The sequence below is a fragment of the Eumetopias jubatus genome, unplaced genomic scaffold (assembly GCF_037043125.1).
Source record: "Eumetopias jubatus isolate StellerSeaLion01/CBP00866 unplaced genomic scaffold, mEumJub1_p1.0 scaffold_7, whole genome shotgun sequence".
Taxonomy (NCBI): Eukaryota; Metazoa; Chordata; class Mammalia; order Carnivora; family Otariidae; genus Eumetopias; species Eumetopias jubatus.
The window spans coordinates 114,730,331-114,756,974 of NW_028274813.1; the positions used below are offsets into that span (position 1 = coordinate 114,730,331).

A 26,644-nucleotide genomic window follows, 5' to 3' on the forward strand; every position below is an offset into this window, starting at 1 on the left:
GCTCACATAACATTTTTTAAAAAAGGTCGTTTTTGTTATTTTATTTCCTTTGGGCTAATAAAGAAATCAGGTAAGGAGATGCTGAGAAGACAGGATGGTGCAACAACACGACAGGGGGTTTCTGGCTTGTACCCTGGCTCATGAGCAGATTGTGAGGGGGACACACTTCCACCTGCTTCAGTGGCGTGGTGCCTAGACAATGGGCTCAGCATGCCCCACTTTGGTTCCAAAGATCTCAGCTGCAACTGTCAGCCTTGTGCTCTAGAGCATCAAAACAAAACACAACAAAACCCTGAGGTGAGACTCAGAAACCTCTCTTCCCCTTTGGTGTTAAAAGAAAAAAAAAATCACTTCCTAAGAGGGGAAAAGGAAGGGAAGCCTGTCCTTTTGCCGTTGATTTGCAGTTGTGGCTGCAGAGAGAAGACGAATTCCTCTGTGCCCTTGCTTGTCAGCTCAAGAGACGCTTTTGAACATTCCACCTGTCCCTCTCCTTGCATCAGTATACCTAAAGCAGACAGGGATTCCCTCAGTTCTCACTCATGATAAACTTTGGGGTTCTTTTTTTTTTTTTTCAATGCCAAATGAGAAACTACTTTTCCCATTCTCTCCTGTTTGCCAATGACCTTTTCCTTAGCAAAAATGCTCCACAAGACATCGCCAACAGATGGGAACAGAAAGCCTTGCTGGGGCTGGGACACGGTGTCTGTGCAGGAGCAATGCTCAGGAAACAGCAGGCAGTGGCAAGGAGGAAGGAAAGAGCATTCTCCTTCAGGGCAGCAATCACAAAGCCTTGGTGAGGGCTGGCACCCACTGAGCACCGTGTGGGGTCAGAAACACAGCCTCGCTCCACAGGGCACTGTCGACAAGAAGCTCCTTTCTTTGGAGTCACAGCAGGACAATGATGGGAGAAGCCTGGGCCTGTCCAATGAGAGAGGCTCTCCTTCAGAGCCCTGCTGAGCAACAGACCCCAGAGGTCAGAAAATGGAGATGTCAAACTTGGAGGGGGTGAAGGAAATAAAAAATCACCCCCAAAGATATTAAAAAAAAAAAAAGTGACAGCTAGGTAAGAAAGCCGGAGCCACTGGGAAAGGGTCCCGTGTGAAGTGGAGCAATGAGAAGGCTTCCCTTCTGCTGCAGGAGTGGTCAGGGTCAGGGTGGCCGGTGGGCAGAATCTATGCAGACCCACTTTATCAGAAGGAAATGCAGATGACAGGAAACCGAAGACCCGGGAGAGTGGGTGTACGCTTTCAAAGCTGCACAAAGACGGTTCCACAGAAGTGCATATCCACGTTCCTCTAGCTGCTCTCTCATACGCTTCCCGGGGTGAAGGCATTGAACTCCTAACTGACAGTGCTTTCCCAAGCAGAGCAATTGGTACCCCCTCTCTGCCTCCACTCAGTTCAAATTTCCATGGATGGCTTCTCATTCCTCACAAGTAAAACCACTTACAGAACATCATGGAGCTCTAAGACCTGTAGGATTGGGAGGGAGAAAAACAATGAAGATACCAAAAAGGTAAGCACTGATCAGAAATGTTAGGGCTCTGGGTTAAAAAAAAAATGCTCTGTTCTATTTCTGGTAGGGTTGAGATGAGGAGCAGGGTGCGTGTAAACAAAAGAGCTCATAAAGCTGCAAGCAGACAAGCTCACTGAGATGTTTTAGAAACATTTCAATGAAACATGGCCCAGCTCCAGTTCAGCGACAATGGGGAGGTAGGAAAATCGTCAGCCCAACACAGAAAAGCAACTATCAGGGCCAAATCTGATGATAGAAAATTAGTACTCCATTTTAGTCCAAAGAATGTATAACCAATCAAAACCAATTTTCTTCAAGCATAAATCTAAAAATCTTGGCATGTATATAGAAATGTATTGTGTGCACAGGATCAATATATTTTCTTACATTGCTAAAAAAGTAATTGCATAAGAAAGGGTTTTTTTTTTTTTTTTCTCAATTCCTCAAAGAGCCGAATATTTTTCATTTGGTTAAACTGAAATCAAGTAACATGGATTTTGACAGTTTATGTGACATGGTCACCTCACCTCTCAATGTGAAATTGCCCCCACGGTTTCCTCCCAGCCCTACTTTCTTCCTAAACACCAGTTAGTCACAGAGAAAGGTGGCAGCTGGGGCAAGTCTTTCATTGTACGTCCATAAAAATGATTTTTAAATGGGCTGACCAAAATTTTATAACATTATAATTGTTGGATTTTAAGTTCTTCTGTTTGCTTCCTATTTATCTTAATGCTCACATTCCAAGGTTTTTTTAGTGCTTTCCCCTTACACCTGCCCCCACTCCTTATAGCAATGTTTTAGAAACCCCACTGAACCAGAATTTAGGTATATGCATTCTAGTCCTGGATTCTGCACTCATCTATTTAGATATTTTTCAGGCAAGAAATTTCACCTCTCTGGGACCCAGTTTCTTCGTATGTAAAATGTTGGGATTTCTAAAGATCCCTTCCAGCTCTAATATGCTCCTAAAACTGTAGGACACTGACTTCCCTTCACTCACTGGCTCCTGACAGTGGATGAAACCTTTGCCAAGCTCACGTCAGAGTAATTAATTGCACCACGAATGCTGGGGACATCAGGCCTATCTGTCTGTACATATTTGTATAATGAGACCAAGCTAGTATTAATCACAGTCTTAATAATTGTTTCATTTGACAGTTTCGAGGGGTGTGGGGAACTATCTACTCTTAGTTATGTTTGCGTGACTAGATTGTAAGAATCTGTAGTAATAAACACGGTTCCCATTTCAGGTATTGCTTTTTTCAAGAGCAAAATATAGGTTCTTAACATTCTAGGCTTTCAACGACACCTCTGAAAGCCGATACTACAGTTTATATCCTGAGATAGGCAAAGCTTTAGGAGAGTCTTACTGGCAAAATGCTCAAAATAGAAAACCACTTTTGACTCAAAACTTGCAATAACTGCCCTATACCTATGTGAGGAGACACGTTATCAATTACTGTGTTCTTTCCCAATCTTCCACAGTTTCTCCGGGCTCTCTCTTTTCAAGCCTACAAGAGTGCTAATTGAAAACACCATGTGAAAATGAAAAGGATGATGAGCTTCTGAAAATCCCAGGCCTAGATTTACAAGCTGTTCCCTTCATAAACAGCAGCGGTAATGCCACTTCTTTATCCTGTAGGGAGTCCAGCCATCTCTTAGAAGTGCGGTCTGTTCCATCTGGCTACCCGCTAGAAGGATGGTAATCCTTCCCCCATCAGAACACGGCTGAGGCTAAAGTATAATCAATTGTCTTGCAGGGTTACCGTCCAATGGCATGGCCGAGGAGAGACTACTGCTTTTGTCTCTGCTAGCAGATGTTGCCTCATTAGACAAAGAACCATGGGTTTTATTTATTCTTACACATTTTGCTCAAGGTCCAAACCATGCTAGAATATGAATATGTATATGAGTGCACTCATGTACCTGCGGGACAAACAAATAAAGATTCAAACCCACGACTGGCCATTGTAAGGAGCATATCCTGCTGTCTACTTTTGGTTTTCTACCCATATATGGCCACCTCACCATATGGTCCTAGGATTTCCACGGTTTACATGTCTGTAGGCATTGACCTGCAGACCAAAGGGATGTCAGTTCTGTGGGATGGCATACTACAGGGCACCCTAGCTCTAGGAATTTAAGTGAACACATACGAGTTCTATTTAAGAAATGACACCTGATGACTCACCATTAGTAGCCAAAAAGTTTATATGAGCAGAGACTTTCTAGAAATGTACTTTTTTTCTTTTCTAAGAGGACATAACACATACTGCTAGTCATTTGTTGAATATATTTTAGAAGACTTATTTTCTCTCTCCTCTTTTTTGCTGTTTTTTAAATCGATTTAAAGTCTTTTTAGTTTTTATTTTATAAGTAATCTCTGGACCCAACGTGGGGCTGGAACTCATGACCCCAAGATCAAGAGTTGTGCGCTCTTCTGACTGAGCCAGCCAGGTGCCCCCATCCCCCCTTTTTTTAAAGTCTAAATCTCTTTAAACAGGGCAATAGCTGTTTCACTGTAAGGATACTCCACAGTGACACTGAACATACAATAGTTACTCTGATATTGAGTGCTGAATGTAAAGCTTCTTACTTACATAGGTTTATACACATGTGATGTCTCAGTGACTGCTGTTGTAAGTTATCATCAGTATCTTCCAGGGAAAAGGAAGCTTAACAATTAAGTGATATTTATTTTGTTCTAAGTGCTGTTTTGGGGGTGATTTCCTCTAAGCTTCTCATTCACTCTTCAAAACCCGTTGGGAAACTAACACCGGAGAATACAGCTAATAGCTAACGAAACTGGAATGGAAGTTCAACCACAAAAAAATCATGCTCTTTCCATTAAACCATGCTGAGGCATGCATGAGAAAGAACTCTTTTCTAACATTATTTACTACATTTAGTAACCATGTAACAGTAATTTTAATCAAGTCTCCAACTCATTTATTTGATGTAATGCCAGGGTTTTGGTAGCATTGAGAAAGTCTACTGCCTTCTTATTTTTGATGATGTGTTGGCACATACCTATCGCATCAGTGAGCACTCACCATTCCCTAACGATCAAGCCTGTTCACAACTTCTCGAACTGTAGCTATGAAGTTTTCATTGTCTTGGGGATTAGCTAAAATAATACTGTGCAGTCTGTTCATATATGAGTCAATCGTGTCCACTGTAGGTGTTTCTCCACTTCCTGAAGTGAGATAAGGAGAGAAAGTAAGAAAATCCTCCCTATTCAGTTCAAGCATAGGGCACAAGCATGCCACACTTGGTCTGCTCCACAGATAAGATTTTCATTTCAGAGGAGAGACTTTGAGACCTCAAAGCAATGAAATTAATCCATATATCCTGAATAAAAAGATGGGCTATGTAATTGTTCTACAGTATATACGAGTAGCTGCATATAACAAAAAGTTACAGACTCTCCCTGCTTTCTGCTGTGATTATCCTTCACAGGAAAGAGGATATAAAAAATACTAGTGTTTGTTTTCCTCTTCCTTCCCATTAAATAACAAAATTACAAAGCGAGCAAACATATATAAGAAAAATGCTCTACTCAGGATTTATTACTCAGTTTCCATTATTCTGAATATCAAATTAAACTTAATAGAAAGGAAAGTAAATTACATTAAAATATAATTGGAGAAAATTTTAAATGACCAGAGAGCCCGAAATTTTGGATGTTGGCAGCCAATACTGAGATACTATTACAAGACCCACAGAAACCTCTGAGGGAAGAAAACCCTTATTTTATTGATTTTCCTCTTGGTGGGGAGCCTTCAGCCTCACCCCACTAATACCAACACAAGACAGCACCCGCTCCCTTCCCCACCACCGAAATGCTCAGGTAAGGGTGACATTACCAGGCAAGGGCATGCTGGCAAAGCTGCTGGTCAACACCTGCCGCAGGGTCTCCAGGTGCTGCTGTAACACGGTGTTGCGGCTCCGCTCCTGGATCACATCCACCTCCAGCTTCTCCACTGCTGTGCGCATGCTCTCCACGTGCTTTTGCAGGGCTGCATTCCTCTCCTCAAACTCCATGTTGGATTTCCGAAGCTGGCGGAGCTCGGCCTCCCGAGCTGAGGACACACCCCACCGCACAGAACACGTAGCACCAGGAGTCTCCGAGGATTCCCAGAGACTCTTACAAGGAAGTTCTGCTTAGCTGTCTCTAATTAGCTACCCCACCTCATCTCCCTATTCTCATTATAGCCTTCCAGATAGCAATTTCAGCAATAAAATGCCTGGTTCCCCAGAGCTATTTTAATTCTTAAAGCTGGTCATATTCCTACTTAAGATTGCAAGGAACAGTTGTAATTCTCGGCATTTCTGTTTATTTTGTTTTTTAAAACTGTGCAATGAGAAGGCTGAGGGGCTTTACAGGGGCATCCTGGGAGACTGTGCAAGCACAGCTGTGGGTCTCCATCTTTACTGCAATGGGGTCAGCTTTGCTTTTACTTATTTTATATTCTGGATGTCTGTGTAAGCTTTTGTTTATACAAAGGGTTTCAGGCTAAGAGTCTGAAAGCAACTGAATTAGTGATGCACATTTATTTCCCTTGATCCAGAGACTAAAGTAGCTTTGACAAAACTGGCCTAGCTTTCCTTCACTGGTTTTTGAGTAACTACCCTCACTACAGAGTGAAATGGGAACAGTTTTCTCCTTCCAGACCAGTCCTAAGGTCAGGAATATCAATACTGCTGCTTTTGAGCAATGAATCCCTCCTGAGAATGAAACCCCCTGTCACAAACCTGAGGAACACAAAATGATACTTTGGTAATTACCTTTGCTGTGGTTCAAGAATTCCTCTGTAAATATAGGAATGTCAAAAACAGACCGTTCCTTTACCTCTGTTTCTTTCTGTGAATTAAGAGTAACAAGACTGTTAATTCTTTTTTCCTTTTTAAAGATTTTATTTATTTATTTAAGAGAAGGAGGGAGAGGCAGCACAGAGGGAGAGGGAGAAGCAGAGACCCCGTGGAGCAGGGAGCCCGATGCGGGAACTCGATCCCAGGACCCTGAGATCATGACCTGACTGGAAGGTAGACACTTAACTGACTGAGCCACCCAGGCGCCCGGTTAATTCTTTTTTCTCCCCTTTTTTATTGAAGTAGAGTTGACACACAATGTTACATTGGTATCAGGTATACAATGTAGTGATTCCACAAGTCTATACATTATGCTGTGCTCACCAAAGGGTAGCTATCACCCGTCATCATACAATGCCATTACAATACCACAAACTATATTCCCTAGGTTGTACCTTTTATCCCTGTGACCTATTCATTCCATAACTGGAAGATTGTACCTCTCACTCCCCTTCACCCACTTTGCCTATCCCTCTGCCCCCATCCCTCTTGTAACCATCAGTTTATTCTCTGTATTTAGGGGTCTGTTTCTGCTTTTTGTCTTTCTTTTTTTTTTTAAGACTCCATGTATAAGTGAGATCATATGGTATTTGTCTTTCTCTGACTTATTTTACTTAGCATAATACCCTCTAGATCCATGTGTTGTCACATATAGCAAAATTTCATTATTTTTTATGGCTAAGTAATATTCCACTGTATGTATGTATGTATCTATATATAGGGGTGTGTGTGTGTGTGTGTGTGTGTGTGTGTGTGTATCTTCTTTATCCCTTCATCTATTGACGAACAGTTGGGTTGCTTCCATATTTTAGCTATTGTAAATAATGCTGCAATAAACATAGGGGCGCATATATCTTTTCAAATTAGTGTTTTCACAAAACTGTGAATTTTTGTTTTTAAGTAATCTCTAAGCCCAATGTGGGGCTCAAACTCATGACCCTAAGATCAAGAGTCTCATGCTTCATCGACTGAGCTAGGCAGGTGCCTTACAAAACAGTTAACTTTTTTTTTATATTTATTTACTTATTTGACAGAGAGAGAGAGCCCACACAAGCAGGGGAAGCAGCAGGGGGAGAGGGAGAAGCAGGCTCCCTGTGAGCAGGGGAGCTTAATCCCAGGACCCTGGGATCATGACCTGAGCCGAAGGCAGACGCTTAATCGATTGAGCCACCCAGGTGCTCCCAAAACAGTTAATTCTTAAATAGAAGCTAAATTAAATAGGTAAGGACTGAAGGCCATGTCTTCCTTACAGAAACAGTTGGGTGAGCAGGAATCAGTTCAGGTGGAGGTGTGAGGGAAATGTATTCATCTTTTCATTGGAATCAGGCTTTCACAGAGCTCAAGCAGGTTAAGTATTCAGTTTTCTCAGGTGTACGATTGCTGTGCAATGAGAAACCTTAAAACAAACCTACATAGGGGCGCCTGGATGGCTCAGTCAGCTGAGCATTCAGCTCTTGATTTCTGCTCAGGTCATGATCTCAGGGTCCTGAGATCGAACCCCAAGTTGGGCTTGGTGCTCAGTGCAGTCTGCTTGTCCCTCTTCCTCTGCTCATCCCCCCCGTGCCTGCGCTCTTTTTCTCTCTCTTTCATAGATAGATAAAATCTTAAAAAAAAAACAAACCTACATAAATTTCCCTAATGGAGAATTTGGAAGCCATTTCTTAACTCTGCTTTGAACAGTCAACAGTATACAGCTGTGCAAGTGGTTGAGGCAGGAATAGAAAAAGGGAATTTCTAGGTGTTTTTTCAGTTGCTTCTGTTATGCATGTAAAATGCTTTGAGATAGGGCTGTCCATTCTAAGTTTGCAGAACGGACAATAAGAACTCTGCCAACCATGAGCAATAATAATGGCATTCTATCGGCACTACCACTTTACTTATTTAGGGGGCAGCCTATATAATTGGGGATCTTTTAGATTTTCTTCAAACATAGGGAAAAACAAAACAAAACAAAATCAAGAAGTCAGAAATAAGTAGGCTTTAAAAATGAGAAAAGTGAGGGATTATGTGAGATAGAAAATAACAAAGCCTAAAATTAATTCGCCAATTTGGTGAATTTAAAATAAAATTTAAAAAATAAGGCCTCACAAAATTACTGCAAAATATATCCCACGATGACCCTTAAGAATAAAGTCAATTTCAAGATGCTTTGGCTGCCATTTCTACAGTGAATTTGAAGTTGAAAGCATTAGGAATATAAATTATAAGTGTACTGGCACAGTGTTTAAAATCTTGCATAATATAAGATGGTAAAGACAACAGTGGAAAAATGAGTATTGAAGAACTTGTTAGTGAAATCTGACGATTCCAAAACCTTTATAACATAAAGAACAGTAAAAAAGCAAAACAAAACAAAACAAAAACTAAAGGCATTGCTATAAAAATATGTTTAAAGCCAGAGATAGAATATATCTTTCCTACTCTTGCCACCACTAGTCTCTTATCTTTGAACACAAATATGATCTGGTGCCCAGTAGAAAGCTAAGCAGTTAACAGTCTATGAGGGGATTCTGACGGCCAAGCTCCTATTTTCATATTGGCGTCTGCCTTGTCAGGGGGCTGGACTGTGTGAACAGCCTGCCAACAGCAGCTGATCAAGAGAGCCATCTAAGATGTTAAGTCTCAAAAACTATGTATTTACTTGAAGAAATTTTCTTAGCACTTAATTTTTATCTTTTTACCTCTTAAAGAAGGCAAAGTTTCCCAGAGCAATTTAAAAATAAACAATAAAATTATCAGTGAAAGCCCCAATTTCAACATGTAAAGCTCTACCTTGGGCCAGTTCCTAGTGGTTTCAAAGAGAACCAAAGTATGGGCAAGGAAAGTTGGTGCCAGAAGGGATACTAGACATATTTCACTGTGGCTTTCTCTTGATTCTGCAGGCTTACATACGCTTTAACCCTGCTACTGGGTTGCTAGAGGAAAACAGAAAACTTACGATGTACAATTTCAACATGAACAAAGTATAATAAATGTAAGGCCACAAATGACTTCATACAGTCTTCTGACTTTATCGTCCTACCTTTGTCAGTCTCCTACTTAACTGCACAGGCTCATATGAGATCAGTCACCTAGTCCCAGGTCTGAATATCCGCCCCTGAGATGGGGAGGGAGGGATGCTTGGCTCCCATTACCATGGTACCAAGAGCCCTCTCCACGTCCCCCGACTCTCCTCAGACTGGTAATGCTCTTCTCCTCTTTGCCAGAGTGGCCAGACCAAGCTAACTACATAAGCATAGAGAACAGCAGCTTGCAGGCACATTAACACACTGCCCCTTGGTACAAATTCTTAGAGTGCAAAATAAGAAACACGAAAGCAATGAAATGAAACGGTTCAGTCTCTGAAAGGCAACAGAAATTCTACTTAACGGAAGAGTGGTAATAAAAACCATCAGCACTCTCCCATTACTGAGTACATTACTCGGCATGGAGAGGATCCTCCTGGGGGCTCGGATATACTTAAGCCTGTTCCAAGGATCGCTCAAGGGATTAAAATCATAAGGATTTCATTACCTCTTCATTGAAAGGGTCTAATTTGTTCAGGCTGAGTGTCATTTTCTCATTTCTCATAAATTAAAGGAGAAACAGAATTATTGTTTCTATCTTGGTCCTCACTTGGGATGTAGACCCTTTCTTGAGAGTAACACTAGTTGACTCCTGTGTCTAGAGGGCTGGCTTTTGATCTGAGAGGAGCAAAAACGCTCTTCACTTTGGTTTTTCATTCTATATATTGAGTGGAGGGTAAGAGAACAGAGGCTCTTTTGAACTGAACCTATTTTGCTGTGATCTAGAATTTCATAGAATGTGACAGGCTTCTCTCAAGTGCCCTTACTTAGGGAACACTCTCAATACCGTGTAGCAGGCTGAGTGCCCCACCGCCGTGCTCGACACCCCAGTGGCTCTCAGGTCAGCATTTCCTTAGCTTTGGCACACACCTGCCAGCACCTGCCGGGGTAGCAGTGTCTTAGGAATCCAAGTTCCAGTTAGGAATGTCATTGGTTTCTTTTCTGTATACAAACAAAATAATCTGTCTTAACTGGCAACAAATTTGGGGACATCCCCAGCAACCAGGCCCATTTTCACTTTCAACACCAGTTTGTTCCATGTAGCATGCATGTGCAACCAAGAATGCCAGACGGGGATACAGAGGCCTGCATTTCATTTCACTCACACTTCTGTCTCTAATTCAGTAAGTGATTCTGTGGAAGTTCTTTCCTGTCTTGGGCAAATCATTTTTCTCACCCGTAAAATGGGAGGGGGGGTTGGTCAGTTCAGAGAATTTCTGATGTTCTTAGTATTTTGAAGTGAGCTGGAAGACTATTCTATGCTTGTCATTTTACTCCTAATAGGATAAGTAAAGGGAAATAAACACGTATTTAGAATTTGTGACGTTTTAGGCACTTTGCAAGATACTTGCTCTTTTATTAACTTACTCATAACTCTGCTCAAGCCATTTCACCAACCTCAAGGTGTCCCTCACAAAACCTGGGACATCTTTAAGGTCTGATTCAGTTCTTCCTTTCCATGGGCTTCCCTGTGGCTGCTTTTCATTCGTAGCGCTTTCTTATTTTTCTGAACCATTATGCTAAGAAATTATACGTAAGGAAATCACTGTGTAACTATGTTAAAAAACTCCAACTAGTTCTTTTTTAATTGCAATTGTTTTGAAATTACCTAGTTTAGGAAAGACAGTAGTCAACAAAAAATAAAAACTGATAAAGTGAGGGACATTAATTGGGTCAATAACCTTGATAAGAGAGCTTTATCCTGATGTGGGCATAGCAACAGACAGATTTACAGAGCCTACTGTATACACATTTGAGAAACTACTGTTGGCTCTCCATCTACTCTCTCCTTGTTTTCCTTTGATTTCACATGTGTCTAATCCTAAGACAGGGAAATCACACAGAGACTGATTCCTTTTCATAAATCATAGGAATTCATACCATGCTAAAATCATGTAAATAAAAATAAGTTTCATTTAATAAATAAAAAGCCTCATTTAATAAAGAGCTTCATTTCTCAAATCATCAGCAGCAGCTTCTGTGACTGAGTAAATCTACTAAATCTTTCCTGACTAAAACTATCAGCCTTACTGAAGACAAAATGCCACATATAATTTGGCCAGCAAAATTCATAGTGATGAAAGGAGTTGTAGACTAGAAAATGTGAGATCTAATGTTTTAGATTATTGTCCAAATTCTCTTCTGTAACCATTAAGGATAGAGAAGTTATAAAGGATGCTTAATAAGGGAAAAAAAGAATATGGAAATCTCATGATATTGGTAGGCGGGCACAGACAAATAAAAGGAGAACTAAGTAATTATACAAGTATCTGGCAATATGGAAAGCTTGCAACACTATTCGATTAGGATTTTATATATAAAGTATACATACGGTTTCTCAAGTAAAAAAAAAATCATAGTATTTCACCCTAATTAGACCACAGAGATGTCATATATCTACATTTACATAGGATTTATTTGAAGAATAAAATGCTTTTATTGTGCTTCTTACTTTCTAATTCATGGATCGTAATCAATCTATTTAACTTGTGAATCTAAATGTTTTCTCTGTTTTCAAGGTCACCAATGCTAAATTACATATGAGAAAACTACAGACCAAAGATAAATAAGTTATTATTTTGAAGAAATTATTTCTTTAAAAAAGTAAATGCACACAAGAGTACAGCAGAAAATTCTTTTTTGTAAATTTCCACTGATATTTCAGCAAATGGGTTTTGTGTAAAAATAAGTATTTATGGAAGACCTCCCAATGCAAGTGCATCATCCTAGGTGGTATGGGGCAGTACAAGATGGAAATTAGATCATGCTTTCTTCAAAAAGATTACAATCCAAGAGTGTGAATAATAGAAGCACTTGAATAACCTCAACACCTTAGCTAGATCAGCTAAGTATGTATGGGAAATATAGAGAGCTGTGAGGGTTAAAGGAAGTTGGAGGACACAGGAAAAGCTTGAAGGAGGAAATGGAACTTGAAACAGGGCTTGATGGATGGCTAGACTTTTGTGAGGCAGATGATGGGGGAGGGGTAGTGGAAAAAATGAGTGAGAGAGAGAAGTATTTTTGTGAAAGAAGGAATATGAATGCAGGCATGAGCCAGAAACGGATGGGAACCGTGGAAGACAGTGAGCAGTAAAGGTTTTTTTTTTTTGTTTGTTTGTTTTGTTTTTTTAAGGATTTTATTTATTCATTTGAGAGAGAGACACATAGAACACAAGCAGAGGGAGAGGCAGAGGGAGAGAGAGAAGCAGACTCCCCACTGAGCTGGAAGCCCAACATGGGGCTGGATCCTAGGACCCTGAAATCATGACCTGAATGGAAGGCAGACGTTTAACCATCTGAGCCACCCAGGCGCCCGAGGAGTAAAGGTTTTTAATTACATAGATATACATGGGAAATGTGAGAGTTAAGGTGTTTGGAAAGGGAAGTTGGGACTTGATTACAGAAGACTCAGGGCGCCTGGGTGGCTCAGTTGGTTAAGTGACTGCCTTCGGCTCAGGTCATGATCCTGGAGTCCTGGGATCCAGTCCCGCATTGGGCTCCCTGCTCAGCAGTGAGTCTGCTTCTCCCTCGGACCCTCCCCCCTCTCATGCTCTCTCTCTGTAGCTCATTCTCTCTCTCAAATAAATAAATAAAATCTTTATAAAAAAAAACAACTCAGACTGCTGAGCTGAATGGGATTTGGTAAGCAATGAAAAGTCACTGAGCATTATAAAGCATGGAATTACCAAGAGTTTTATTTTCTTACAACCATATGTGAACCTTGGGCTACATAATATATTTAAAACTCTCTTTGCCACATAGTCAAGATGCACAGGCCTAAATCCTATTGGTGATAGGCTAAACAAATTGAGGGGAAAAGGCCAGTAAACAAGTAAGTGCCAGTGAGCTAGGAACCAAGATACTGTCCCTTGTGCTCTGCTGACACTTCAGTTGAATAGTTCATTTTAACTGAATGTTGGATTCCCTAAATCACAACTTTCTGAGAGTCAGAGTGAGGTAATCTGATGACGATAAACTACGACCAAGTTATGGCTTTCAGCTGGTCCTTATTTCTACACCTCACTCCAAATTCCAGCCATTTTTAGCATGTCAAGGCAATAAAATTCTTGGATCACAGGAAAGGACTGGAGTTAGGGGTTGCAGTTCAAGGACAGACTCATGATTAGTGTCTGCCATTTAGTAAGAATCTTTGAGCAAAAGCAACTCACCCCATCTGAATTATGGGGTAGGAAATACTCTGTCATTCATTAAAAAAAAAAGTCCGATAGCATGACAAACAGCAACATTATTCTAAATAGATACATGATACATAGCGAATTACCTCATGATCGTGAGTGGCCTGCCGGGCCGCATCTAAAAATACAAAAGAATAAGAGAACGTTAATTTGAAGAACAAAACAAAACAATAACAAACCCAAGCAAATGAACTGTGCCACACTACAGTTAGTTATAGTCAGACACAAGAGAAACAGCAGACGCAGTTCCTACCTCTGAAGAGAACAGAGTGCAAGAGTGGACAGGAGACGCACGCCAAAGGCTGTTTGCACAGCAGACAAGCTGTGGGTGGGGCTTCTTTGGCAATGTCTCCTGAAGAAAGGGAGCTTGAAGCAATACTTGAAGAGTGTGATGAACAATTTTAACAGAGGACAAAAGATCCATGAAGACTGGGGTCTTGGCTATCTTGTTCACTGTTGCATCTTTAATGCCTAGGTGAAAGCCTGATGTATCTCAGGAGGTGCTCACTATGTACTGTTCGAGTACAGGAAATGTGAATGGATGAATGAGAAGGATGATCACTGTGGGCTGGGAGAAATGGTGCATGAAGGCTTACAGGTGTTAAAGGAAGGCAGGTATGTAGTTTAGTAGACAGACTTTAGAGGCAGAGAAATGCCTAAACTGGGAATTAGAAAAAAACACGCAGGCAACTAAAAAGGGTCTTGGAACACCAAATTGTTTGATACTGGACATGGAAATCTAACTGAAATTTTTAAATGAGAGCAATGTGATTTTAATAAAATTCCAAGGTGCTGTTTGTAAGTGAATGTAGAATAGAGAAATGATGGAAACTTATCTTTTGTATTTATCACTCTAACAGTAGGCTTTGTGACACTCTATCATGCACAACAAACTACAAAAAAACATTTCGTTCTGGTTCTGGTACCTTGCCTATGAGATTTGCCTTTCTGACGGTCCTGGGTTTTCCTACTGAAGACCTTGTAGGCCTCAGTCTTCTGATACTGCTCCAGTTCCTTCATGTAACGCTCCTTATCTCTGTCTGCTTCATCAAGGTAGCGCTAGGAAAGAAATGTGCAATTATTTTCAAGAAACAGATCTTTATTTGGGTAAACTATCAGTGAACTCCTTGAAGACAAGAGAGGACAATTAGAACATGGAAAGTATATAAGGGATAAGTTTTAAGGGAGAATAAAGAAATCATATGGATAGAATAAAATATAATCTCTCAATTATAAAAGAAATAGGTGACTGTGATTCTTTAGACTATTTATTGCCTTTTCTAACTTAATGAAGACAAGTTCTATTGAGATCATTCTCATAAAATATTCACAAGAAGATATTACAGTTAGTCCTCTAATCTACACATGGATACTAGAGTCCTCAAGAGGACTGAAGACCATATAGACACACTTAGTCTTCCCAGGAGAAAGGATGGAATATTACTTTGTTTCTCTATCTCCAACCCATTCGGAGAATGATCTCATACATCATTTGGCCTTTTAAGAGCCAGAACAGTGGAGCACTAAAGCTGGGAGACACAAAGAACATAAAAAGGAATGACCTCATCCTATGGACCTAAAATGGACTCCTATGAAAGAGCCTATATCTACATACTTTGTGTTATTAATTATTTAAACAAAGTCATTGATCTACCAGGATAATTTTGTTTAGTGTCTTGTCCTTTTCATTCATCAATTACATTTAAGGAATAAAGTATAAAAATAGTGCCTTTAAATGGACAAAAACTAGAGGCAGATATTATGTTAAAAACCTTGTCTTGCACAAGAGCCAGAGGGAGGCGACACCCCAACTGGCAAATCTGGGACAATTTAAGTACCCAAACACTGAAGTAGAGTAATAAAACTATAAACCATTGGGAAAAAATAAATTAATATGCTCATACCAACCATAAATAAGTCACAAACAAATACATAAACAGGGGTGGGGCGGGCAGGAAGAGGGCGCTTGCTTAGGTTAGAATGCTAAGCACCAACCAGTAAATATGGAGGGAGTGTTGGAGTTGGAAAATTACCATTCTGCAGCCCTCATGGTAAAGATTAGATCAAGCAAAGGTTATTAATGGATGCTAAATCTAGGGGGAAATCTGATAAGGAACAGACTATTTGCATGTTCTTAAAATGTCTCTCCACAGATTGCTTATTAATTGTAAGGGAGAATAAGAAAACTTTATCAAGTGAGCAAAATTATCATTACCAATGAGGAATAAAAGGACACTGTGTGCCTGCACATGTGATCCTCGGAGAAGGACATAACACCACCTATGCAGTATTCTAAGAATGCATAATCTCAATCTAATCACAAGGAAACATTAGAGAAGTACAAAATGAGGAATGTTCAGTTAGAAGTAAACAAAAAGGAGGTGGAGGAAGAGGGAGGAATTGCATTCTTAAAAAATATCAATGTCATAAAAGACAAAGAAAGGCTGTGGAAACAGTCCAGGTTAAAGGAATCCAGAGATCTGACTACTAACTGTTATTGTGTTAATATAAAATTGTAAAGGTGATAATGAAACTACGGTGTAAGAGAATATGCCTATTTTCAGGTAACACACATTAAGATATTTAGGGGTAAAGGGCTATGAGGTATATAATTTACCCTCAAATGATTCTGGAAAAAAGTGTGTGTGTGTATGTGTGAGAGAGTGCTTGAGCATGAGTGTGCATGCACGTGTGTGTCAGTGGTAGAGAGCATGAGCATACATGCATGTCTGTGTCAGTGAGTGATAGAGAGTGTATGGGTGTGAGCATGAATGCACATACACATGAAGCTTGCCCAGGGGAGTGTGGGTGCACATACAAATGGAGAAATGGGGTAAGTGTGTTAACTACCGGTGAATGTGGGTAAAGGATATTGGGTGTTCTTTGTACTATTCTGTGTTTGTAACTCTTTGCACATTGAATTTTTTTCAAAATAAAAAGTTAGGGGTGCCTAGGTGGCTCAGTCGGTTGAGCGTCTGCCTTTGGCTCAGGTCATGATCTTGGGGTCCTGGGATTGAGCCCCGCGTCAGGCTCCCTGCTCAGCGGGGAGCCTGCTTCTCTAGCTCCCTCTGCCCCTCCCCCTGCTTGTGCACACTTGCTCTCTCTCTCTGTCGAATAAATAAATGAAATCTTTAAAATAAATAAATTAAAAAAAAGTTAAAAACAAAAACACAAAAACCCTGCCCTACCTACCTAACAGCAGTTATCTCTGGAGAGGACTACTGTTACTTTTGCTTTTTTCTTTATGCACTTCTGTAACATCTAAAAAAATTTAGGGCGCCTGGGTGGCTCAGATGGTTAAGCGTCTGCCTTCAGCTCAGGTCATGATCCCAGTGTCCTGGGATCGAGTCCCGCATCGGGCTCCCTGCTCCTTGGGAGCCTGCTTCTTCCTCTGCGTCTCTCTCTCTCTCTCATGAATAAATAAATAAAATCTTTTTTAAAAAAAATTTAAACAATGAACATGTACTAATTTTGGGAAATTAAGAAATTAAAAAGAAAAGAGTAACCAACTGAGTATGTACAGCTCAGGATCCCTTTATACATTAGAGCTGAAACAAGGGACAATATGCATTGCTTTCTACTTGCTTGCTATCACAAAGAGCTTCAAGTTGCAACTTAATATAATCTCCTTGAAATATTCTGAATTCAGTTAATTCCCGAGAGTATTTTTCAATTTGGTTTTAGTCTGTTTGGAATCCTTTTTAAAGAGTATGAGACATAAAAGAAATACAGCTATCTTGTAGATGCTGCAAATGCTGGGAACTTTTAACCCCAAGCCACTCCCACAATCATTACAACCGCTCCACTTTTGTGGCATTTCAACCAATTTGTGGCTATCTTGTCCTTAATTCCTCTGAACTCTAACAAATGGATTGGTTTCAGTTTGGCAATAGTGTTAGTTTCTGTCTCAGAGAAGAAAGAATTCACATAGTAATTGCTTTGTTTTTCATAGTAGGCTAAATTTGCCAGAACTCTATAGTTAAAAAAATTTACAACAAAAATCTTATGTGAACAGCAGAATTTTATCAAATGACCTTTTCTCATTTAACTTAAAATCTAAAGAAAAAAAGAAAGAAAAGTCATAAGTTTTAGATTTTATTTATTTATTTTTTGACAGAGAAAGGGGCAGTGAGAGAGGGAACACAAGCAGGGTGAGTAGGAGAGGGAGAAGCAGGCTTAATGACTTGAGCCACCCAGGTGCCCTGACTTTTCATTTAACTCGGTGGAGTAAATTATGCTGATAGATTTCTTAATTTTGTAATATTGAATCACTTTTTACAAAATTCTTATGTGAAGTCTCAGTACATAAATCAAATAAGAGCGGAGCTACTTTTGGTTAGTGGGTGTCTGGGGGTGGAGCTCCTAGAGTCCCTCCTGCTTGTACCCCTGCAGCAGACCCTGAACAGTATAAAAACCACTGTGCTAGAGGAAAGAGCTATGGTCAATCCTGCTATTCTGTTCTCCTAGGCCCTGTGACAAAACTGAAGAACCAGCCATCCATCCTCTTTGCTTTTCTGAAAGAAGCTGTCTTTGAGGTAAAATCGAAATCAAGAAAAGGTTCAGGAATAGGAACAATTACCTGTTTTTCCTCAGGAGGCAGTTTACTCCATTCATTGCCTAACATCCTTGTGATTTCTGGAAATGGGACTTCTGGTCTTTTAGCTCGAAGCTGTTCTCGACGTTCATTCATGAACCGAACATATCCTGTAAGGGGGGATTTGGGTGCGTTGCTGTCTCGAAGAGGTTTCTTCCTCTTTCTTCCTTTGGACCAACCTCCTCGCTTACTTCTTTGCTACAAGAAAAAATAAAAAACCAAATTACAAAATCTGCCCAAATAACACAACAATAAAACAAAGGAACAAAACAGGACATGAGTTGCATTTTCGTACTATTAAGGGGCTGGATATTCAAAGCGCTCTAGATCTGTCATAGGTACAAATGATGGCCATGCAGTCTTCAAGAAGGAACTCCAGATGGTTCACTTGCACACCCTTTTATGTACCACACTACAAACTGTTACATTAAGGGGCTAATCCTAACTGATGAGAATAAGGGGTACCGTGATCACATAAGCTTTGGCCTTCATATGCACTTAAGAAGTCCTGACTCCTGGGGTGCCTGGTGGCTCAGTTGTTAAGCGTCTGCCTTCGGCTCAGGTCATGATCCCGGGGTCCTGGGATCGAGCCCCGCATCGGGCTTCCTGCTTGGCGGGAAGCCTGCTTCTCCCTCTCCCATTCCCCCTGCTTGTGTTCCCTCTCTCGCTGTGTCTCTGTCAAATAAATAAATAAAATCTTAAAAAAAAAAAAAAGGCCTGACTCCTGAGAAGAGAATATTCTAAATGAGAAATGTAAAGCAGATGCCATCACAGTAGATCAGAACAAGATGTCACACGCACTGGGCAGACAAAGAGACAAGCTGTAGTACAGGGATTAAAAGTCATTCGTGAAGGATGTTTTTCACTGATATCATTCAAAGACCAGTTCATTTCCCATAGCAGATAGCATAAAGATTTTTAAATTAATAGCTAAGTCTTAGAAATACTTCATTAAGTATAATATATCCAAAATGAATACTTAGTTCTTTTGGCTTGCTCCTCAAGATGTTTATTTCATGAAGTCAGAGGTCTTTATATGTTATTAGTTAAATCAAAAGATGAAATCACCTCAAAAAACTTTAAAGAAAGGTCTGAGGTACTACTAATGTTTTACCACAGCCCTTTTAATGAGATGCAAACTATATCACATTTCTGCTTCATAATTGTACAAATACATATGGCCTATCAGTTAATAGTTTTATGGATATAAGAATTCTTATTTCAGGGAAGAGAAAGATAAGCAAAATGGGACAAAAACATCTAAATATTAATTACAGGACTGTACTCCTCGAAATATATATATAATGGTGCAATAATTCACCAATGGGCAAGTGGTGTATTTGGTATCAGCTTTTTTTTTGTTTTTGTCTTATAAACTTAGTAACATTAAAGCTACTAAGGATTTTAAGATGTTTAAGAAGCTTCAAGCATTCATTATAATCTTTAAGGATGCCAACATGAAAAAAGCTCTTTTAGAACAAGAAAAAAGACAAAATTAGCGGTGCTACTCTTTTATGCCTAAAAAAAATGAGTGCCTTAAAACATGGACAATGGAATCAATCATTTGTGAGGAAGGCTGAAAGTCCAAAAAGGGCATGACTGACGGGGCCCCACTTGGAACCTCGTATGAGTTAGGAAAGACGCCCTCTAGGGGAAGGTGAACAGCCTGGTAAGTGGTGAGAATCCTTTCAGTACACATAGGACTCCACACTGCAGGGCTCGGTGTGCAATGTGTGGCCTTCAACAAGGGCATGGGGACTTCTCATTAATTACTTATTTAACTCATTCATTCATTCAACAAGCATTTGTTGAGCATCTAATATGATGTTAGGTGTAAATTTATTAAGTAGGGGGGAAAAGATTCTACTTGTCTCTGTCATTAAAACCATTAATGTGGTTCTAGGTGAAACCATAATTATGGTTCTTTGAAGAAAATTCTGCAGAATGTACAAAGGCCAGAGGATGAACACTTCGATCAATTCCCTTGCCAACTGCTTCTTCAGAAACTTCAGAGACTGGTAACAGGAAGAGATGCTTCACCTTACCTCATCTTCATGCCTCTGTTCAGGGCCTTCTGTTGTATTTGAGGCCTCATTCTGAAGCAACTGACCCTGGGAGAGATCCTCCACAAATTCTGGATTGTTGGTGGATGATGTGGCTCCACCACTATATGGAACCTCTGGGTGGGTTAACCTTAAGAATAATAGGCAGATGTGCAATGGTTCAGTTATCAACGGCATCAAAAATTCCTATTTACCAAGGTTCAAGACAAATTTCCCTGCCAGCAGAAGCAGAAGCCGGCTTTAATTCCCCCACCTCATTTGGGTAAATGAAAACAATGTCTCCAGAACAGTTACAGAGCAGTAAAAAAATAGTTTCAGTGCTTGATTGAACTAGATGTCAAATAAGATAGGCTAAAAAGTATCTGCTAAATTTGAAGACCTGAAGGTTGCTGGCAATTTTAGGGACTATAGTTTTAGTGGAATTATGGGAATAAAAACCAGATTACAGTGGGCTGAGAAATGAATGAAAGCAGCTGCAGACTGGCCTGGAAATGAAAGAAATTATACTTTTCTGACCCTTTCTAGAAAATATAATAGATGATTTTAAGCAGGAGTTTCCAACGTTTTTGAGGTCGTTGAGGTCCTTTGAAAAAGGCTAAGAGAATCTATGAACTCAATGCCAATCATGTTCTCTGAAAAGAGATGCCATCAGAAACCCAGTTTGGTCTTGGTAGCTGTGTTTTCCAGATATTTCAATTGTGATGTCTTTGGCAACTTGTTCTCTCACTGTCACTCTCATTGCAATGGTGCCATCAATTTTTAAGTTACTAATTCTTGTATACTCTTATTTCAGTAAAATATGGGCACTAGGTTTGGGAAAGCGTACCAATCCTATGAATCCTGACTGAAATGAACAGGAACCAGAGGAGAGTGGTCAGAGGCATCATATGCCTTGGAGATGGCAAGTTGGATAAAGACTGAAGAGAAAAAAAAAAAAGGTTCTTTTGTTCCTATGAATGAACTGGCACGCTCTTAGTTAAAGTCAACAGCCCTTCCATTTGTGCCGTGGACCCCACAGTGTCTAGCCTACTCAAAGACAATTCTGCCCTCTCTGGCATTATCAATTCTTCCCTGTCTACTGGATCAGCCTAATCAGTCTACAAATGTGGCATTTTTACTCTTATCTTAAAACAAAGCAAAATGAAACAAAAAGCACTCTCTTGATCCCATTTCATTTTTCTTCTTTCTTTTATAAAATTATTTATCCAGGCAGTCCCCAATTTAAGATGGTTTGATTTATGATTTTTCAACTTTCCCACCTCAGAGTGCCAGTTAAAGTGCTTACTTTGACCTATAAGATCCTACACGATCTAGTCCCTTGATACTCAAAGTATGGGCCTCACATCAGCAGCATTGACATCGCCTAGGAACCTACTAGAGTGTAAAAGCTCTGGCCCTCACTCAGACTTTCTGACCTAAAAAGTGCTGATGTAGCCTTCTATTACCCTTCCCCTGGAATACTTCGCTCCAGACACACTGGCCTCCTGGCTATTTCTAAAAGGTAGAAACACTCTTAAGTCAGGGAGTTTTGCACTTACTCCTCCCTCTGCCTCGAATAATCTTCCCTAGAGAACTGTACTCTAGCTACCTTACTTCTTTCAGGTCTTTATTCAATCTACTTTTAAAGCCTTTCTGGGGCCAACGGTACCCCAAAGCCTTCTTATCCCTCTTCCCTGCTTTATTTGTTAATTCATAGTTCTTAACAACACAATATGTATTTTACTTATTTGCCCTGTTTATTGCCTGACGTCCCCAGGAGAACTTAAGCTCTATAGGGCTGGTATTTTTGTCTGCTTTGGTCATTGTGTAGTATTCAGTGCCTAGAACAGTGTCTGGCACATAGGAGACACTCAGAAAATTTTTCTTGAATGAATTGGATTTAGCAACGAGGCAGCTTTTAGAAAAGTCTTGGAGAGCAGTTTTATCTGAATAGTAAGGTCAAAAGGCAGATATTAATGAGGAAAGAAAGAAATGTGAAGGAAGGAAGCAGAATTACAAAGTGTAGTCTATTTTTAAAGAGCACTATAAAATGTTAAAATAATTCATCATAGAGATTAGCTAGCACTTCAATCTATTAGTGAATATATTTTTTCCATGGCAAATAACTTCTAAATAGAAAAGATAAGAATTCAAGTGGAACAGAGATTTTCAAGGGAAGAAGGACTACTGCTATTAGTCCTTTTTTATATTCCTTTACATATTTGTCCGAAAATACCAAAGAAAGGAGATTGGGGGAAAAAAAGGAACAGAAGTCAGTTAGAGCTTGCAGGCATCTTGAATAAAAGAGCCTTATTAAAAAAATCTGATCTGGGGGCACCTGGTGGCTCAGTCGTTGAGCGTCTGCCTTCGGCTCAGGTCATGATCCCAGGGTCCTGGGATCGAGCCCCTCATCGGGCTCCCTGCTCAGCGGGAAGCCTGCTTCTCCCTCTCTCACTCCCCCTGCTTGTGTTCCCTCTCTCACTGTCTCTCTGTCAAATAAATAAATAAAATCTTAAAAAAAAAAATCTGATCTAAAAAACCAATCTGATCTTTGGGGGAAAAATTATTTCAATATCTGTGGCAATTCAAACAGAAAATGAACTTGATTTTCAGAGCTGGCCCTGTGGTAGGTATTTACTTAATGGTGACTATGTAATTCTCTTAACTGTCAGGAACCGATGATGTTTCCTAGGTCCCCATACTGCTGTTCCAGTTCACAGGAACCAGAGCACGGCAGATGACAGTTGAATGCAGATTACAAAGCAGCTTACAGTGGCTCTCACTCTCTTTGCAAAGCATAACAAACATACCTTCTATTTTTATGCTATAAAATGGTCTCTCTAGGACCTCACACATTCTGTTTTGAAGCCTAGGCAGAGAGGCGCAGTGTCCCAGAGCACCTGCTTACCCAGTTGTAGCCAGATCATTACTCTCCTTGGAGCCATCTTCATCTGCAAAAAGGGGTGGCAGGGTGGAGCTAGTCATCAAGGTTTCCATCTCTCTAAAAGGAAGAGAGGATAAGAAAGTAATGATAATGCTTTAATTACTTCCAGTTGAAGTTCCAGTAATTTAAGAGTCAGCCTTCCTTAAATGTACCACATCAGCAGCAGAAGAGAAACTGAACTAAATATTTATTTTCTTGACTTGGACATGTCAATTTAAACTCTGGTTAATGGGTTCTTGACTTTGGTCTTACCGACCGACCAGACTAAAAACAGTTAGATTTTAATAAATGGGACACAGTTTGGAAATTCCTTTTTGTTCAATCAGAATATCTTCAAAAGCATTCTTCATTTTCTGTAAAAATTGTTAAGCAGAGTAACTCAGAAGCACTGTGACCCTGAACAAGTTATTCAATGTCTTTGAGATACAGTTTTACCAGCTTAGGCACAGACAAAATTGCTGACTTGACCCACAGGGTTATTGTGAGGATTAAGCTGAAAGAGCTTCATAAACAGAGAAAGGCTAAGATCCTAAGTGCTTTGAGGATTATTATATAAAGCAAGGTATTGTTATTACAGCATTACCAGGTCTCAGTCCCAGATGAATCATCCTTAGATTAAATGGTAACAAACTGAGCCCTCCAAAAGGAAATAATGTAGAGGAAGTGGAGGCTGGGAGGCAGACTGATGTGGTGCAGAGTTAGGCAACCACACTTCCAGGTCAGAAATATGCTCTGCATCCCCATGATGACCAACGGAAATAGCATGCACCTGGGTACAGGAAACTACTGAGCTCAAATGAAGGAAACCAAATAAATTACAAGAACTTGAGGTTATCAGATTGAAGGGCTAAAAGGACAGAGTGACAGAGAGTAATTTCATTTAGCATATCACTACAACGAAAGATTTTCTCTTTCAAGGCTTACCACTGAGGGCGTCACCCCATACAGCTAAAAGCTGCAGCCTCCCCTTCATCGTGAAAGTGATACTCACACAGAACGTTCAGTAGTGACCCCAAACTGTAGCCACTTAGGTGGAACGGCACACCAACCAAGACAGAGTGCCTCAATCAAACAGGGAGAACTGAGAAGCACATTATGAGAATTCACTTCGGAGCTCCCTCAGCAGTTATTTCAGGGGCTGCTGCTAAGGGGACCGAGTGAAACCGCAATTAAGGGGAAGGCACAGCAGGCCAGGCGGAGCTAGGAGTCATCCCATGGAGGAGGAAACACCAAGAAGAAACGGATGACGCCGACACCAAATTCTAAATGCTCAGCAGAGTCCTATACTTCCGAAATGGTAACACTGACGGTTTACCTTTTTCTTATTCTTACTTATTTTCTTGTTTTTCCTTCTACATTTGTTAGTTAGCAGACCAAGGTTCCTACACAGCTTAATGTGGAAAACGCATCTGTATGTCTCTTACCCATTGTGGTGGGTGGAGCATGGAAAGCAGAGAGGAACTTTAGACTCAATCAGGAGTTTATTCCACGTGCAGGGATGCTTGCTAACCCTTCCCAATTCCTTCAAACAGGGGGGTTTACGAGGGGCTCTAACAAATAACCACAAAATTCCATTCTAGATGTTTTCTAGAATAATCCTGACCTAAGTGTACTACATTTTAATTTTTTTTTAAGATTTTTTTTATTATTTATTCATTTGAGACACAGAGATACAGAGAGAGAGAGAGCATGAGCAGGGGGAGAGGCAGAGGGAGAGGGAGAAGGAGGCTCCCTGCTGAACCAGGAGCCCGATGCGGGGCTCGATCCCAGGACCTGGGATCATGACCTGAGCTGAAGGCAGATGCTTAACCATCTGAGCCACCCAGCTGTCCCCGTTTTAATTTAATTTTAATTCATATTATGCACAGACCAGATTAGAGCCTGGGCTTTAAGAGCTGCTAACATCACCTTATCCTGATATTCATCTGATCAAAAAAACCATTAATCAATTAGATGCCATACAGCCTACCTGTAAACCACGAGCACACATTCAAATAGCCAGATAATTACCCCAAAACTTTATAAGGAAGGACTCAGTTAGCTGGCTTCTTTCTAAACATCTCCCTAAATGCAAATGGCCTTTCAAGAACTTTGAGATTCAGCATCTGAAGCTCCTGGCATCCCTCAAAACTCAAAGGCAATATATTATCTGGCAGGGGGTGAATGAAGTGTCTTGTCATTCACTATGCCAACAAGACCCTCTTAGGGTGCTGCCCAGTTATCTCCTTCAGTCATTGCTGAGATATTGGGAGGTAGCTGGACAACACAACCTTAGTAACGTATAAACAGATCACATAAACAAAGGAAGTTGAAAGAACACAAATTTCTTGCTTTTTTTTCTTTTCTTAAGTTGGTTTTACTCAACACATATGGCTTCAGATATATTTTCTCTAGTGTTACAGAGTAGTCAAGTCCCTAAGAAATGAGTAATAAAGTGGGTGGAAGGTTAAGGGGCCAAGATCAACAAAAGAAGGAAATGAAGAAAAAGTCCAGTGAAACCCAAAGGCTTCTAAACTAGTCCAATAAGTTGGAAAAGAAAATGATTCCCAAGAACATGACTGGGATCCTGCAAGAATCTGCTTTCATATGGTCCGTGAGGGGGTGATTCAAACTGAATCACGGCTACCAAGCCAATGACTGCCAAAAAGCCTTCCAGTGTAGCATCTGTGTCTGATAATGTCCCAGTACAGAGGTCACAATGAACTTTGAAATTCTATGTGAAGCACTTAAGAAATGTAATGAATGCTGTTCTGGAAGGGGAAAGAAGAGAAATATGCACAAAGACAAAGCAATATACAAATCTGGTTCTCCACTGCAATTACATAAGTAAGCATATCAGGCAGACGTTTCCTTACAGAAGGGACCTCCCAGTGAAGGCTTCTACTTGGAGGCCTCAAAAAATGGTATTACCTTGGGGCTTACACTTTGAACGAGGGTCTAGACTGTAGCTGTGAAAATCCAAAAATACCCTCCAACACTAGCCACTACTGAAAAAAAAATGATGTATAAAACATGGTGCCAATTTAAGATATTTTAATGACAGTTATATTAAGCACATTAGATATTTATTGGCCAATCAACACATTTTCTCCCTGTAATAAATATGGGGAGCCAAATCATATTCAGAACATTGCTTTGGTCAATACAGGTGGAGTTTAAGAAATGTTCCTCAACTAAGATTTTCCTAGTAACCCTTCCCAACAAAAGGGATGATCTCAACAATGAGACTACATTATTCCACATGTGTTGGACAGTGCTGGAAGCCTAATTTGTACTTAGGTTTTCTGGGGTTGGCTCTTTTCAAGTGCCTTTTCCTTCCTTTCATATGTTAATCCCACTTCATTAAGTTCTTTCATGGAGAGGCACCATATTCCCTCCCCATTACACACCTCAGAGTTGAAAGAAGGGATTCTGCC

At 40.3% G+C, this 26,644-nt stretch overlaps 1 protein-coding gene across 5 annotated transcripts in view; it reads right to left on the bottom strand.

Annotated features, from left to right (window-relative positions):
- Positions 1 to 545: 545 nt before the first annotated feature.
- Positions 546 to 26,644, bottom strand: part of HMG20A (high mobility group 20A) — a 75,074-nt gene continuing 48,975 nt past the window's right edge. For 4 of the 5 annotated variants that reach the window (XM_088024905.1, XM_088024902.1, XM_088024904.1 and 1 more), the window contains 8 exons: positions 23,193 to 23,285; positions 20,288 to 20,435; positions 18,228 to 18,440; positions 14,575 to 14,707; positions 13,735 to 13,766; positions 6,304 to 6,379; positions 5,382 to 5,597; positions 546 to 4,711 (listed from right to left, as the gene is read on the bottom strand). In XM_088024905.1, the coding sequence (XP_087881031.1) occupies positions 4,575 to 4,711; positions 5,382 to 5,597; positions 6,304 to 6,379; positions 13,735 to 13,766; positions 14,575 to 14,707; positions 18,228 to 18,440; positions 20,288 to 20,435; positions 23,193 to 23,281 (1,044 nt within the window). In that variant the 5' untranslated portion in view covers positions 23,282 to 23,285 and the 3' untranslated portion in view covers positions 546 to 4,574. The remainder of the gene's footprint in view (positions 4,712 to 5,381; positions 5,598 to 6,303; positions 6,380 to 13,734; positions 13,767 to 14,574; positions 14,708 to 18,227; positions 18,441 to 20,287; positions 20,436 to 23,192; positions 23,286 to 26,644) is intronic. The other variant, XM_028092667.2, reaches the window with a different exon arrangement.